The sequence below is a fragment of the Pantherophis guttatus genome, chromosome 4 (genome assembly GCF_059756535.1).
Source record: "Pantherophis guttatus breed Tessera chromosome 4, ASM5975653v1, whole genome shotgun sequence".
Lineage (NCBI taxonomy): Eukaryota > Metazoa > Chordata > Lepidosauria > Squamata > Colubridae > Pantherophis > Pantherophis guttatus.
In genome coordinates this window covers 38754539-38770498 of record NC_142066.1, presented here as the reverse complement: position 1 = coordinate 38770498, position 15960 = coordinate 38754539, and the positions used below count along the sequence as shown (strand labels likewise).

Sequence of the window (15960 nt, the reverse complement as noted above, 5' to 3'; positions counted from 1 at the left end):
TGCTATGGAATCTCCCTGGTGTTCTTGGCACTTGCCCACCTCCCATCGATCGATTGATCCATCCATCCATCCCTCTCCTGCAAACTCCCATCCTGCTCCCGTCTCTTTGCCAGGCAACCTCCGGCAACCCCAGACGCCAAAGCTTGCACCCACCCGTCTCCTTTTTCTACAGCACCTGGCTCTTTATCGAGGGGGTGGCATGTGGGGTGGGGGAGAAGCAAGAAATGTGGAGCGAGACGTGGCTCACTCCTCTTGCCGTCTCTTCTCCCCCCTTGCCAGGGACCAGGGAGACACAAGACACGCGTCTTACCTGCCTTGCAGCTCTGTCACATGTCTCGCTCTTGTCTGCAGGCAAACACATTGTAGAGTAAAATCAAACTTCCCATGAGTTCAAGAAGTTTGATTGAACTTGCGAGGTTTGTTTTACCCTACAATGTGTTTGCCTGCAGACAACAGCGAGACATGTGACAGAGCTGCAAGGCAGGTAAGACAGCTCCATGCAAGACAAAATCGCTCAGATCTGGTCACGTTTGGACTCTGACTGGGCAGGGTCTGGCGAGGAGATGGGAGCATGTCTTGAAGGTAACATCTGGGTTGACTTTGATCCTGTATCTACAGAGGAAGTGGACAGGATTGTTGGAAGACTGGGGGCCTCAATGTGTTTGTTGGACCCATGTCCCTCCTGGCTTGTTACGGCAACCAGAGAGGTGACTGGAGACTGGGTCCAGGTGATTGTTAACGCTTTGTTAAGGGATGGGGTCTTCCCCGCCACTCTTAAGGAGGCGGTGGTTCAACCCCTTCTCAAGAAGTCTACTCTGGATCTGGCCTCCCTAAACAACTTTTGTCCCGTCTCCAACCTTTGCTTTATAGCGAAGGTTGTTGAGTCCATTGTGGAACACCAACTTCCGCATTTCCTGGAGGAAATGGATTACCTTGACCTGTACCAATCGGGCTTCAGGTGCGGACACAGCACAGAAACAGCATTGGTTGCTCTGGTGAATGATCTCTGGCGGGCCTGGAATAGGGATTATTCCTCTATCCTGGTCCTTCTTGACCTCTCCGTGGCTTTTGATACCATTGACCATGGTATCCTACTGTGACGACTCCAAGGATTGGGGGTGGGGGGCACTGTTTTACAGTGGTTCTCCTCCTATCTCTCGGGTTATACGCAGTTTGTCTGGGCAGGGGGACAGAGGTACCTCAGGAGTCAGTTCTCTCCCCCTTGCTCTTCAACATCTATATGAAGCCACTGGGTGAGATCATTTGTAGTTTTGGGGTGAGGTATCATCAGTATGCTGATGATATCCAACTTTACATCTCCACCCTGGACCAACCAAGGGATGCTCTTTCCATGATGTCTAAGTGCCTGGAGGCGGTGCCGGTCTGGATGGGCAGGAACAGGCTCAGACTCAACCCCTCCAAGATGGAGTGGCTGTAGATGCCGGCATCCCTTGATCTAGAATCCCCATTGCTTTTGATGGGAGGGGAGCTGTTTACTCCCTTGGAAAGGGTTCGCAATCTTGGCGTCCTCCTGGATTCGTGGATATCCTTAGTTGACCATCTGACAGCTGTGACCAGGGGGGCTTTTGCACAGGTTCGCCTAGTGCGCCAGTTGTGACCTTTCCTTGATGGGATGCCCTCTGTACAGTCACTCATGCTCTCATCATCTCCCGCCTGGACTACTGTAATGCCCTCTACATGGGGCTGCCCTTGTGGTGCACCCAGAGGCTCCAACTGGTCCAGAATGTGGTTGCGCGGGTGGTTACGGGAGCTTCCTGTTACTCCCATGTTACACCTCTCCTGCGCGAGCTGTACTGGCTGCCAGTGGTCCTTCAGATCCGCTTCAAGGTATTGGTACTTACCTATAAAGCCCTACATGGCATGGGCCCGGGGTATTTGCAAGATCACCTCCTACCGGCCTCCCACCACCCAGTGCATTCACATAGGGCTGCCCTCCTCCGGGTGCCATCGGCCAGACAATGACGGCTGGTGGTGCCCAGGATGATATCGTTCTCTGTGGCCGCACCAACCCTCTAGAATGAATTACCCACTGACCTCCGGACGCCCCCCAACATCCGCTTTTTCCACAGTGGCCTGAAGACATGGCTTTTTCAGCAAATCTCCTGAGATCTGCTGGGAGTTTTTAGTTTTAACTGTTGGGGATTTTAATTGGATTATTTTAGCATTAATTTATTGTTTTGTTGTTTTATTGTTGTGAGCTGCCCTGAGCCCTTTGGGGGAAGGGCGGCATATAAATATGAATAAAATAAATAAATAAAATAAAATAAATGCACCCCAATGGTACCGTAACAGCAGCCTGACTGCTGCCCTTCCTCACTTATTCCCCTTATTTTCGGGGGAGGGCATATATTTATGCCCACCCCAAAAATCAGGCTTGGCCTTATTTTTGGGACATGACCTATTTTCAGGGAAACACGTTATCTAAAAAATAGATTGCTCAACAGGTTATTGAAAAGACTTTTATGTAGAAATTTGCAAATAACTTTTCTATTTAAATAAAAAAATAAATAAAGGTTTATGCCAATTTGTTCATGCCTTCCATTTCGGCATCTGATTTCTGAGTAGGTAGAAGAAAATATTTGACCCTTATAATTAGCAGAAGGTCTACAATTAATTCTGTAGCATTGAAATTCCCTTTGGGGACTGCTATGAACAATAACAAAATTTAAAATAGCATCTATAAACCTCCAAAACCCCAGTATCAGGAGATTGAGTTGGCAAGGCACAATTTCACTTTTTCCTTATTTATTTATGCATTCATTCATATTTTTCCCATTTGTCTGCCAATCTATCAGTAAAGAAAGCAAATATGGCTAATGTCATTGTCAATATTCTAATAGTAGTACAATAACTGCAATATAATGTGCAGAAAAACATTGTCCATTAGAATGATGCTATTAATGCTATTGCTACTGCTACCTGATGTAGGATGCAAGCTTGGACATAAAAAATGTGGGACACAGCATATTCCTATGACTGTTCCCAAGTATTATGAGCCAGGAGATTTCATCTACGGAGGCATTATTTATCAATCCTCCTTTTATATGAAACCTTACAACTTTCATCAATATCCTTCTGGGCCCCCTTTGGGAAAAATGTTTGTATAAGGATTTTTTTTACACTACAAAATGGAAGTGAATACCTCACCTGTGATTCTCTTTGACAAGGTGCTTCACTTATTGGGGCAATTGCTGTGACTTGATATAGCAAAATGCCTTGGGGGAGCACATCATAAAGGCAAAAGAAATTACAGTAGAGCAAATTCTTCCTGGTTGAATTCTTCCTCCGTTAACAATAGGAAAATACCAGGTTGCTCACCTCTGCCTCAAAGTATTATACAATGTTCTTTTATTACTTGTAATATATTTTCATTCCCTCCTGTTTTTAACTCCTTTCTGCCTTATTGTATGCCTAAAAAAATATATTTGAAATCTTCTTAATAACGTAAACATGATTTTTGCTGTATCAATTTTCATCTTGTATATTCCTCACTTACACTATCATTTTGTTATAAAGTTATTTCAAACTATATTTGCTCTAATGCTTTCACTTTTTCATAATCTACTTAGCCTGGAATGCCAGATGCCTTCCCCTCTTTTCCAAACTACCATATTTGCATTCAGATATTACTATAATAGGTATTTTTGAGTATTTTAGAATGAAAAACCATGAATGGGATGAGGGAAGTATTTCAGGAAACTTAAAAACCCTTTGCAATACAAATGTAAATGCAATCTTAAGAAATAAACACATATTGCTTCCTTTAAAAGTTTCATGGGTGACCTATGATCCAAGGCTGAACATTTCTTTTGCAGTGTGGTGACTGAGAACTACCAACACATCTTGGCTTTGATATTTGCTATGAAACAGATCAATGGAAATGACCAAATGTTACCCAATGTTACCCTGGGTTTCAATATTTATGATAGTCACCTGAATGCAAAGTGGACTTACCATGCAGCAATACAATTGATTTCTCCAAATAGCAAATTTTTGCCCAATTATAAGTGCATAATTCAAGACAATCTTTTTGCAGTTATTGAGGAATTGATCTCAGATATCATATACCGGTTTCCAATTCTCATGAGCCTTTATAAAATTCCACAAGTAAGTTCCCCCTCCTCCCCACTCACCTAAAGTGGTTGTTTTTCTATGCTTGAGTTTATGTGTTTTTTAATTTATTACGACTGATGGCAAAACCAAAGTTTTAAACTGAATTTGGCATTTTTATTCACCCATCAAATTTTTCCAAAACAACATAGAACAGTCCTGTAAATAGAAGTAGAAACAATGTTCTGCTTCAATTTAAAGGACTTTGTATTTTATTATTTTTTTCCAGTTCTTTAATTTCTGTTCTGCTATCTCCAGGTATTGCAATATTTACTATCCAGACTTTTTTTTTTGTCATTCTTATCACTAATTGTTAAGTTTATTATGTGGCAGATGCATATCTGTTTGATTTCTTCCTCCTCCTCTTCCTCCTCTTCCTCCTGTTTCTGCTGCTGCTTCTGTAACTTCTGTTGCTTCTTCTTCCAACGATATCAAATTTCAGTTTCCCTAAAAGTCATTGTATTACATAGTTCTTCTCTTTTTTTGACAGATTATGTATGGTTCTGCTAGAGATGATGCAGGGGATACCAATATCCCTTCTTTTTACAAAACGGTTACAAATATAATTTATCAGTATAGTGGGATTCTGCACTTACTTCTATATTTCAATTGGAGGTGGATTGGATTCTTGGTGACCAATTTAGATTGGTTCATACAGACCCTGGTTCCTGAGTTTTCCAAAAAAGGCATTTGCTTTGCCTTCATAGAGGTATTCAGCAGTTCCTGTTATAATGCCAATACAGGATTTTATTTTGACTGTGTGATAGAATTTTATGAGAAAATAATGAATAATGAAGCCCGTGTCTTGATTTTTAATGGAGATACACGTTCTATGATCTATTTGAGGTATTTCCTAAATACAGATTTTAAAGAAATATTTGGAAATTCAAAAGGGAAAGTATGGATCCTGACTATTGGGATGGAGTTAAAATATTTTGCCAGTCAAAAAACCTGGGATTTGCAGGACTTCCATGGTGCAATATCATTTGCAGTTCATGCCAAAGAACCGAAAGGTTTCCAGCAACATATTCAGGATCTAAAGCCTTCTGTTGTAAAAGAAGATGGTTTTATCAAGGATTTCTGGACTCAAGCATTTGGATGTACATTTCAATATTCTGATCTGGGAGACAAGAAGGAGAATATTTGCAGTGGACAGGAGAATTTAAAGAGTCTTCCTGAACATGTTTTTCCAAAAAGAGTGACAGGCCACAGCTATAGCATCTACAATGCTGTGTATGCTATGGTTCATGCTCTGCAAGCCATGTATTCCTCCACATTTCCTTCTGCTATGAAGAAAAAAGGAAAGAAGCTTCATATCAAGTTGCGGGAGTGCGCGCTCGCTGTCTTCAAGCGGTGGCATGCTCCGGCCCCCAATGCTCTTCTCGTTCCCCAGGTGGCACAGACCCTCAGGCCCTGGGCCTTCGGCTGATGTTATGCAATGCCACGTCCGTGGTAAATAAAGCCCCCCTCATTTGTGATCTTGTTCAGGAGCGGGGAGTGGACCTGGTGGGTATTACGGAGACCTGGTTGGGCCAGGAGGGGGGAGTCCCTCTCGTAGAGATGTGCCCACCCGGTTTCTGGGCATTTCATCAGCCAAGGTCACAGGGAAGGGGCGGGGGGTGGCAGTTATCATTAAAGAGGGTCTTGGTCCAAGGGAGGCCACTGTTCCTCAGACGGCCGGATGTGAGTCCCTCCTTGTGAAGTGGGGTCATGGGGTGCAGATGGGCCTGCTGGTTACGTACCTGGCTCCCTGCCACGTGGCAGCAGCCTTGCCTGAGCTACTCAACATTATAGCCGCGGTGGCGATTGATACCCCTAGGCTTATGGTCATGGGGGACTTCAACCTGCCATCCGTCGGTGAGGCATCTGAGGTGGCTCAGGAGTTCATGGCTTCCATGATGGCCATGGACCTGACCCAATTAGTTTATGGCCCTACTCACACGGGGGGAAACACGCTGGACCTGGTTTTTGTCTCTGGTCAGTGGCTGAGTGGTCTCGAGATAGGGGATATAGCGATCGAGCCCTTGTCATGGTCAGATCACTCCCTCCTTCGCTTTGACCTTAGAACCACCACACCCCGCCGCAGTGAGGCGGAACCGATGAGGTGGTTCCGCCCCAGGCGCCTGATGGACCCGGATAGGTTCCAGACGGAGCTTGGGCCATTTCCTGAGGCTCTGGCACACGGCTCGACTGAAGATCTAGTGGCTGCCTGGGATTGGGCGGCCGCTGGAGCTTTGGACCGGATCGTGCCTTTGCGGCCTCTAACCCGGCATCGATCTCACCTGGCTCCCTGGTTCACCGAGGAGCTGAGGGAGATGAAACGCCAGAAAAGACGCCTGGAGAGCAGTTGGAGGGCCAGCCGTTCTGAATCTGACCGAACACTGGTAAGGTCTCATATTAAGACCTACCTGGTGGCAATAAAAGCGGCAAAGTGTAACTATTTTTCCGCTCTTATTGCGTCATCAGATAATCGCCCGGCCGCCCTGTTTAGGGTGATCCGCTCCCTGCTCCACCAGGAAGCGCGGGAGGACCCCTTGGAGGGTAGAGCCGAGGACTTTGTACAATATCTGTATGACAAAATCACTCAGATTCGGGAAAATTTGGACTCTGACTGGGTAGATTCGGGAGGGAGGATGGAGGCAAGTCTTGAGAATATTATCTGGGAAGAGTTTGATTCTGTGACTCCAGAAAACGTGGACAAGATACTGGGCATACTGAGCGCGGCCACATGTTTATTGGACCCATGTCCCTCCTGGCTGGTGCTGGCCTCTCGGGAGGTTACACGAGGCTGGCTCCAGGGGATTATAAATGCTTCCTTGAGAGAGGGTGCTGCCTTCCCCGCTGCCTTGAAAGAGGTGGTGGTGAAGCCTCTCCTCAAGAAGCCTTCCCTGGACCCAGCAGTGTTGGCTAATTACCGTCCAGTCTCCAACCTTCGCTTCGTTGCGAAGGTTGTTGAGAGTGTGGTAGCACGACAGCTTCCTCAGTACTTGGATGAATCGGCTTATCTAGATCCGTTCCAGTCGGGCTTCAGGCCTGGATACAGCACGGAAACGGCATTGGTCGCATTGGTAGTTGATCTCTGGAGGGCCCGGGACAGGGGTTGCTCCTCTGTCCTGGTCCTATTAGACCTCTCAGCAGCTTTTGATACCATCGACCATGGTATCATGCTGCACCGGTTGGAAGGGTTAGGGGTGGGGGGCACCGTGTTGCGGTGGTTCTCCTCCTTTCTCTCTGATCGGTCACAGTCTGTGTTGACAGGGGGGCAGAGGTCGACCCCGAGGCCCCTTGTATGTGGGGTGCCACAGGGGTCGGTTCTCTCACCCCTTCTGTTCAACATTTATGTGAAGCCACTGGGTGAGATCATCCGTGGTTTTGGGGTGAAGTATCATCAGTATGCTGATGATACTCAGCTATACATCTCCACCCCGGACCACCCCAATGATGCCCTTAAAGTGATGTCCCAGTGCCTGGAGGCTGTACGGATCTGGATGGGGAGGAACAGACTCAGGCTCAACCCATCCAATGCTGTGGTTTCCGACGTCCCGATATAGTCAGTTGGTGCCATCACTGACTATTGGGGATGAGTCATTGCCCCCCACGGAGAGGGTTCGCAACTTAGGCGTCCTCTTGGACTCACGGCTGTCTTTAAAAGAACACTTGACGGCTGTGGCCGGGAGGTCTTTTTAGCAGGTTCGCCTGATTCGCCAGTTGCGTCCCTTTCTGGATCGGGACTCGTTAAATACGGTCACTCATGCCCTCATCACTTCACGCCTGGACTACTGTAATGCTCTCTACATGGGGCTCCCCTTGAAGAGCACCCGGAGGCTCCAGCTGGTCCAGAATGTGGCCACGCGGGTAGTTATGGGAGCAGCATGGCGCTCCCATGTGGCTCCCCTCCTGCGTGAGCTGCACTGGCTCCCTGTGGTCTTCCGGGTGCGCTTCAAGGTCTTAGTTACCACCTTTAGAGCACTCCATGGCTTAGGACCGGGGACCACCTTCTGCCACCAATAGCATCTCACCGCCCAGTACGCTCCCATAGAGAGGGGCTTCTCAGGGTGCCGTCAGCCAAACAGTGTTGACTGGTGGCCCCCAGGGGGAGAACCTTTTCTGTGGGGGCACCCACCATCTGGAACGAGCTCCCCCCAGAGATACAGAAGATTCCGGATCTGCGCACTTTCCGCCGTGCCCTCAAAACATTCCTGTTTCAGCAGGCCGGCCTGGCCTAACTTTCCCTTTATATTGCTTTCAATTTTATTTTAAACTGGGATGTCTTGAATTATCTAGGACCAGAGTATTTAGTATATTTTAATTGGTTTTTGTTTAATTAACATTTGTATTACATGTATTTTTTATCGTTCGCTGTTCACCGCCCTGAGTCCCTCGGGAATAGGGCGGTATATAAATTTAATAAATAAATAAATAAATAAATAAATAAATAAATAAATAAATAAATAAATATTGATAGGCTCTGGCAGGTAATGATTTCAATATTTTACTTTGTAGTCTAGCCCATGCAGGTATTGAAAGAATGAATTTATCATTTGCAAAATATTATCAAGTCAAGCGGATTGATGTCAATAATCTTCTGAAAGCCATTGAAAGTGTATGCATTGTAAATGGTGAAAGATAATATTAATATATGAGGATATTATTATCATTATATTATCCAAAACACAAATAAATGATAAAAGATGAGAATACCATGAATAGAAGTTTTGAATCAACTTGTCAAAGATATAACAAAAGTATAAGTATAGAGTAATAACAAAATCATAGAAATAAAAATGAAATTAAGCAAATATTGAACAGTCAAGAATAAATGGCATCAATAGAAATTTTTAGAAGGCAAATTCAATTTGCAAACAATAAAACCTTCAAACATTATGTTGGACCCTGATTCATATCACTCAAGGTTGACACAATATGCGGTTTGTACAGTATCTGATATCCTTTCGAAAGTATTTCTCATTTTTGAGGAAAACAAATCTTGAAGCTCCTTGTTATTATACAAATGTTTTTGTCTGCATGTTTGTTTGTTATTTCATATGTTGATACTTTACTTTTGTACATTAACATCAGGGCCTCAGTAATGTGAACTCAAAATTCTAAAATCTTTTATTAAAAAAACATTTTCTACTTCTCATCTATTATGAAAGGATTTATAAAGAAAGCTGTGGAAAATTTTACATAAAAACTCCATTGAAAATATTTGGATTTTGTACCACAATAGTTGTTAGAATTAGGGCATTGCAGACTATTTTCTAGATTATTGAGAAAGATTTAAGACACAAGATTTAGGAGGTACCTACAATGACCCTGTATGTAAGTCTCAAAATGTCCTTGAAACCTGGCTTTCAACTAGGTCTGGTGTTAGTGTGTATGCCAATTTTTTACTGTTATTGTTACTCTTTTTTTTGAGCCATTATATTTTCTTTTTATATTTTCAATTGTTTTAGTTAAATACTGGCTATGTTGTAAACAGCCCAGAGCCTTTTGGAGTGGGCAGTTTAAGTAAATCCCATAGGTACCACAGACAATTATATGATTATCATTGGTGACTTTTTCTGGTGGGTTCCAATAAGCTGTAGGAAGTTAGCACCCACCCCTTTCCTGGAAGAGTGAAATATTTTAGGAAATATGAAAAAGGCAGAATATTATATTTCCCTGGATGAGAAATATGAGAAGCATATTTTACAGGCGGGGCGGCTCCCACCTTCCTGCCCCCCACCCTTTGTCAATGGGCCATTAAGGCCTGGGCCAGTCTACTCTACATAACAAAGATCTACCTCCTTCAGGCAGAGCCATAGTAGGAATTGCCAAAGATAGGATTAGCCCTCTACACAATAGCAGCAGAAACTCACCACATGTGACCTGGGAAGCACATGTGACCATCAGCCAGCAAGGCCCCCACCCCCTGGGAGTCTGACAACCAATCAGGATACTCTTTCTGGGCCCCAGGAAGTTCAAAGCCAGAGAGAGCATAAAACCTGAAAAACTCGCTGTATCTGCCCCTTTTCTGTTCAGGAACTCAAGCCATGTGATCCTGTCCACCATTAAACCATCTTTCCAAGCAGTCTCCATGTTTCCAGTGTCTGTTTCCCCACTTGGAGCAGAACCTAGAAGGATGTTTGTTCCAACAAAGCAAAGTGGGAGAAGATGAATTTGGTTATTGAGCAGGTGACTTACTTAACAAGTATGGTGCTTTGCATAATCACAACAAAAAAAAGTTGTAAAATCAGATGCAAATCATCTAACAACTTCAGTTGTTGAGTTGCAATGAAACTTCTAGTCTCAATTCTGATCATAAGTCAAGGACTACAAATAATGACTTATAATAACTGTAATACATACAAACATGTAATGTTTTATTTTCTGATCTAGTTATTCCATTTTATGAAATCTGTATCATTTAACAACAGTGCTGGTGAAAGGATTTTCTTTGATCAGAATAGGGGTATAGTTCAAGAACTTGACATCATCAATTGGATTACATTTCCCAATCAATCATTCACTCTAGTGAAAGTTGGAAAAATGGATCTTCAATCTCCTCCAGAGAAAGCATTCACCATTAACGAAGATGCAATAGTATGGCACAGCTGGTTTAACCAGGTAGGAATTAACTGAATATGTGTATAGTAACCCATTTTCTATAATATAACCTTTGGTTGCTCACAAGGAATAAAAACAATGAAAAGCATATAAAATTAGAAAATGGAACATACCCAGTTCCCCAACACAGTTTCCTTGGGCTTCAGCTTCAGATCATCACAAGGTTTGGAGGAAAAGCCAGGTCTTTACCAGTTTTTTTGAAGACTGCAACATTTGAAGGACAAGAGATGACAGCTCCATCTAAATTTGTCACCGATTCAGTTAATGCATTTCTGATTCTTTTTTTCCTCCCAAACTATTTTGTGTCACACTTGGCAAATATCTAGTGCAGAGTCCCCAAATTTGGCAACTTTAAGACTTGTGGACTTCAACTCCCAGAATTCTCTATGCTGACTGGAGAATTCTGGGAGTTGAAGTCCTCAAGTCTTAAAGTTGCCAAATTTGGGGACTCCCTGATCTAGTGGGAAATATGAAGTAGAGCATGTTTTTCCCCCATTAATGATCAATGAAATCAAAAGATTTTCACATTCCAAATGGCAGGATTACAGCAGAGTAGCCACACATCCTGGTTCCTGCATGATTTGGTCACCTACTCTCAACCAGATCATGATGAACTTTGTGCATATTGTTTTACGAATCAATTTGAAATTAGATCCCCTCCAATTAACTTCTTCTTTCTTCACTGATGCACAGACATTGCCTGTTTCTCTTTGTAATGCCCCTTGCAAACCTGGATCTAGGAAAAAAATGAAAGAAGGGGAATCTTTCTGTTGCTATGATTGCATTACGTGCCCCAAAGGATCAATATCCCACTACAAAGGTGAGCATTAGTATATACAATTATACAGTTTATTTTCAAATGAAACATTCATGGAAAATACACAGATCGGTTAATCAACCCCTGCCATGTTCATGTATCTAATCATGCTTTTCTCTGTTAACCGCTTCTGTATTAGATTTGTGCTTTATGATATATTTGCACTGTGCCAAGAAAATAAAAATAAGGATAGAAGGCAAGAAAATAGATCCATTTTTCTGTTCAGTTCTAATGTCACTTAATATTTTGTTGTCTGTTCCCATGAACCTTAATTTTAATATATTTCCTTTATTCCACAACAATTCTTCAAAAAATGCTGGCATGGTGATTTACTCTACCCGTCTTTGAGATGGATATGCAAAGATTTCAAATATTAAAGCAGATTTATATCAATGCCTCCTTCAACTTTCTGCAATGAATATAATATAATTTTACTTGAAAAACTTTTTTTTGCAGACATGGCTGACTGTGTCAAATGCCCTGATGATTACTATGCTAATAAATATCAGAACACTTGTATTCCCAAGATTATAAGCTTCTTGTCTTATGAAGAACCTTTGGGTATCACTTTAAGCACCAGTGTTCTTTTATTTTCATTGGCAACAGTTATGATATTAGGAATATTTCTGAAGTACCACAATACTCCCATAGTGAAAGCCAACAACCGTGGCCTTACCTACATGCTACTTATTTCATTTGTGCTGTGCTTCCTTTGTGCATTGCTCTTCATTGGCCAACCAAAGAAGGCAACATGCTTTCTCCAGCAAATAGCTTTTGGCATCGTCTTTACATTTGCTGTTTCTTGTGTGTTAGCAAAAACCATCACTGTGGTTCTCATTTTCATGGCAACCCGACCAGGATCCAGGCTCAAAAAATGTGTGGGGAGCAGACTGTCTTGCTCTATTGTTCTTTCTTGTTCTTTTCTTCAAGTAAGTATCTCTCTGGTGTGGATGGCAACGACTCCTCCTTTCCCAGATATGGACATGCATTCAGTACCTGAAGTAATTGTTTTGAAGTGTAATGAGTCATCACCAATCATGTTTTATTGTGTCCTGAGCTATATGGGTTTCCTGGCAATAGTCAGTTTCACTGTGGCTTTCTTTGCCCGCAAGTTGCCAAATAGTTTTAATGAAACCAAACTTATAACATCCAGCATGTTGGTATTTTGTAGTGTTTGGTTCACTTTTGTCCCCACTTACTTGAGTGCCCAAGGAAAATATATAGTAGCTGTGGAGATCTTCTGTATTTTATCTTCCAGTGCTGGATTACTGGGTTGTCTCTTTTTCCCCAAATGCTACATTATTTTGTTGCGATCTGAGCTGAACAAAAAACAATTTTTAAGAAGAAAGAAATAGTTAATCTTTTTAAAAAATAATTAAATTAAAAAAATAAAGCATGCTAAAGCCTTTTAAAATGAATAGTACCATAGAAAAGGATTGCTTCTTGTGCCCCCCTCCTCCACTATAAAGCCTTTAATCTGTGCTAATTGTTCAATTGTTCATCTGCACTACTATTAATCTTCTCATCATTCTCACCACCCATCTCCTTCCACTTATGACTATATGACTGTAATTTTGTTGCTTGTATCCTTACGATTTATATTGATATTATTTCCTGATTGCTTATTTGTACCCTATGACTATTATTAAGTGTTATACCTTATGATTCTTGGTGAATGTACCTTTTCTTTTATGTACACTGAGAGCTTATGCATCAAGACAAATTCCTTGTGTGTCCAATCACACTTGGCCAATAAAAAATTCTATTCTATTCTATTCTATTCTATTCTATTCTATTCTATTCTATTCTATTCTATTCTATTCTATTCTATTCTATTCTAAATGAGAATTTGTTTAGATACGAAAAAATGTAAATGAACTTAAAAAGCAAATGAAAGAATTTTTTGAAATGAATTTGAATAAGGGTACCCCTATTGAAATTGTGTGGGATGCGAGTAAGGCATATATGAGGGGGGTACTCATTCATATGAATTCTAAACATAGATTAAATCGACAAAAGAAAAGATTGGAAATGGAAGCAGAGATAAAGAAGAAAGAACAGTTACTTATAAAGAACCCAACAGATGAAAGAGTACGAGGAGCCATAAAACTTTTGAAAGATCAATTTCATATGTTTCTGGCGGAGCAAACAGCAATTAACTTACAATTTGCGAAACATAATACATTTTGCAACGCTAATAAACCGGGCAGATGGCTGGCTTACACATTGAGGAAGCGTCAGAGCACACGGGTTATTGGTAGTATTGACATTGGAGGGAAGGAAATTTTTCAACAAAAATTAATCAAAGAAGCCTTTTTAGATTATTATACTAAATTGTATGCTAAAGATGATATAAAGACTGGACTTATAGATAAATATTTAGAAGAAAAAAGAGTTATAAAAATTTCTAGTGATCAAAAGGAAAGAATGAGTCAACCAATTATAGCTGAAGAGATTATTGCCGCAATTAAACAATTGAAAATAGCCAAAGCACCAGGAACGGATGGTTTAACTGTGGTGTACTATAAAACTTTACAAGCAGAAATGATTGAACATCTTAAAGACTTATTTTGTAGTATACAACAAGGGGGTAAAATACCTCCTTCATGGAAAGCAGCTTATATTTCACTGATACCGAAAGAGCAAGCAGGTCTTAAAAAACCTGAGAATTATAGACCAATATCTCTTCTGAATAATGATTATAAAATTTTTGCAAAAGTATTAGCCAACAGGTTAATGCCAGTTATTCAAGAGGTGATTCATCATGACCAAGCAGGATTTATAGAAGGCAGATATATGAAGGATAATGTAAGGCAAATAATAAACTTATTGGACTATCTTGAGAAGAATAAACAGATATCTGCAGTGCTGGTGTTTTTGGATGCGGAGAAGGCCTTTGATAGAGTGGATTGGAACTTTCTATTAAAGGCCTGAGAAAAATGGACTTTGGGTATCAGTTTATACAGGCGGTTTCAGCAATTTATCAACAGCAAACGGCACAAATTATTATTAATGGAAGTTTGACTACAAATTTTAGTATTGAAAAAGGAACAAGACAAGGTTGTCCGCTATCCCCATTGTTATTTATTCTAACATTAGAAGTCTTGTTGAATACAATACAGGACTCAAACTCACTATATGGCATAGCTATTAGGCGTGAGGATTACAGGACCAGGGCATTTGCAGATGATCTGGTTGTTACCCTAACACAGCCGATGGAATCAATAATCCAGATGAAAGACATTGTAAAAGAATATGGTATGATATCAGGATTTAGACTGAACCAGAAGAAGACTAAAATGATTGTTAAAAATATGACACAAGATCGGAAGCAGGAACTTGAAAGCAAGGCAGGCTTTGAAATAGTATCAAAAGTTAAATATTTAGGAGTTCAAGTTGCAGATTCAAATATAAAATTATTTCAAAATAATTATGAGGTGTTGTGGCGAGAGGTACAAAAGGATATGGAGACTTGGAAAAAACTGCAGCTGTCGTTGCTTGGAAGAATAGCAGCAGTTAAGATGAACATTTTGCCTAGATTTCTTTTTTTGTTTCAAATGATTCCGGTGCTTAAAAGTGATATGCAATTGAAAGAATGGCAAAATGGATTGAATAAGTTTGTTTGGAATGAGAAAAAGCCGAGAGTTAAACTGAAAATTATGCAAGATGTTTCAGAAAGGGGAGGCCTTAAACTTCCAAATCTACAATTGTACTATGAAGCAGCAGCTTTGACGCAAGCAAGTGACTGGTTTGGAAGGATAAAGACTGGAATATTGAATATAGAAAGTCATGATCTTGAATTTGGTTGGCATGCATATTTATTTTATGAGAATAAAGTGGATAAAGTATTCAAAAGCCACATACTTAGGAACTCTTTGATGAGAGTTTGGAAGAAGCACTGATTCAAATGGGATTAGAAAATACCGTTATGGCTGGATCTTGGTCATATCATGTAGAATACAAATATAATGTCACTCGGGGGGGGGGTTATACAAAGAAGTTCTTTTTATGGATGGGGGCAGATGGCAATTGAAGACATTAGAAATGCTGTTGGAAGAAGGGATTAATTTAACTTGGCTACAGTATAATCAACTTCAACTGAGATGGAAAGAAGATCAAAAAACTGGTATAATGATGCATGAAGAAGAATTGGTTAGACATATAAAAGAGAAAGGTCCAATGCATATTAAGAGGGTTTATAATGTTTTGCTAGAAAGGGACTCGGAAAATGAATTGGTTAAAGATTGTATGATAAAGTGGGCACAAAATTTTGCAGAACCAGTGATGTTGGAAACATGGGAAAAAATATGGGTCCAGAATGTTAAATTTACACAGTCGCAGAATTTGAGGGAAAATTTTTATAAAATGTTTTATAGGTGGCATTTAGATCCTAAGAAATTATT

General features: G+C 41.1%; 2 protein-coding genes across 2 annotated transcripts; both read left to right on the top strand.

Moving 5' to 3' along the window:
* The first annotated feature begins 433 nt into the window (after window positions 1-433).
* LOC148114031 (vomeronasal type-2 receptor 26-like) lies at window positions 434-8761 on the top strand. The gene is made up of 3 exons (XM_087893645.1): window positions 434-484; window positions 4622-5460; window positions 8635-8761. Exons 1-3 carry the CDS (start codon window positions 434-436, stop codon window positions 8759-8761), a joined length of 1017 nt encoding a protein of 338 aa, XP_087749771.1.
* Window positions 8762-10662: 1901 nt separating this feature from the next.
* LOC117668919 (vomeronasal type-2 receptor 26-like) lies at window positions 10663-12912 on the top strand. Its single transcript, XM_034422971.3, has 3 exons — window positions 10663-10740; window positions 11434-11560; window positions 12014-12912. Exons 1-3 carry the CDS (start codon window positions 10663-10665, stop codon window positions 12910-12912), a joined length of 1104 nt encoding a protein of 367 aa, XP_034278862.3.
* The last annotated feature ends 3048 nt before the right edge of the window (window positions 12913-15960 follow it).

What these genes read in the sequence shown, in the direction of transcription:
- LOC117668919 (XM_034422971.3), top strand. Translation starts at nt 10,663, where the DNA reads ATGGATCTTCAATCTCCTCCAGAGAAAGCATTCACCATTAACGAAGAT. An exon ending in GGCACAGCTGGTTTAACCAG is followed by an intron (nt 10,741 to 11,433) that starts GTAGGAATTAAC and finishes ACTGATGCACAG; the next exon opens with ACATTGCCTGTTTCTCTTTG. An exon ending in ATCAATATCCCACTACAAAG is followed by an intron (nt 11,561 to 12,013) that starts GTGAGCATTAGT and finishes TTTTTTTTGCAG; the next exon opens with ACATGGCTGACTGTGTCAAA.
- LOC148114031 (XM_087893645.1), top strand. Translation starts at nt 434, where the DNA reads ATGTGTTTGCCTGCAGACAACAGCGAGACATGTGACAGAGCTGCAAGG. An exon ending in GTGACAGAGCTGCAAGGCAG is followed by an intron (nt 485 to 4,621) that starts GTAAGACAGCTC and finishes TTTTTTTGACAG; the next exon opens with ATTATGTATGGTTCTGCTAG. An exon ending in CTTCATATCAAGTTGCGGGA is followed by an intron (nt 5,461 to 8,634) that starts GTGCGCGCTCGC and finishes TTTACTTTGTAG; the next exon opens with TCTAGCCCATGCAGGTATTG.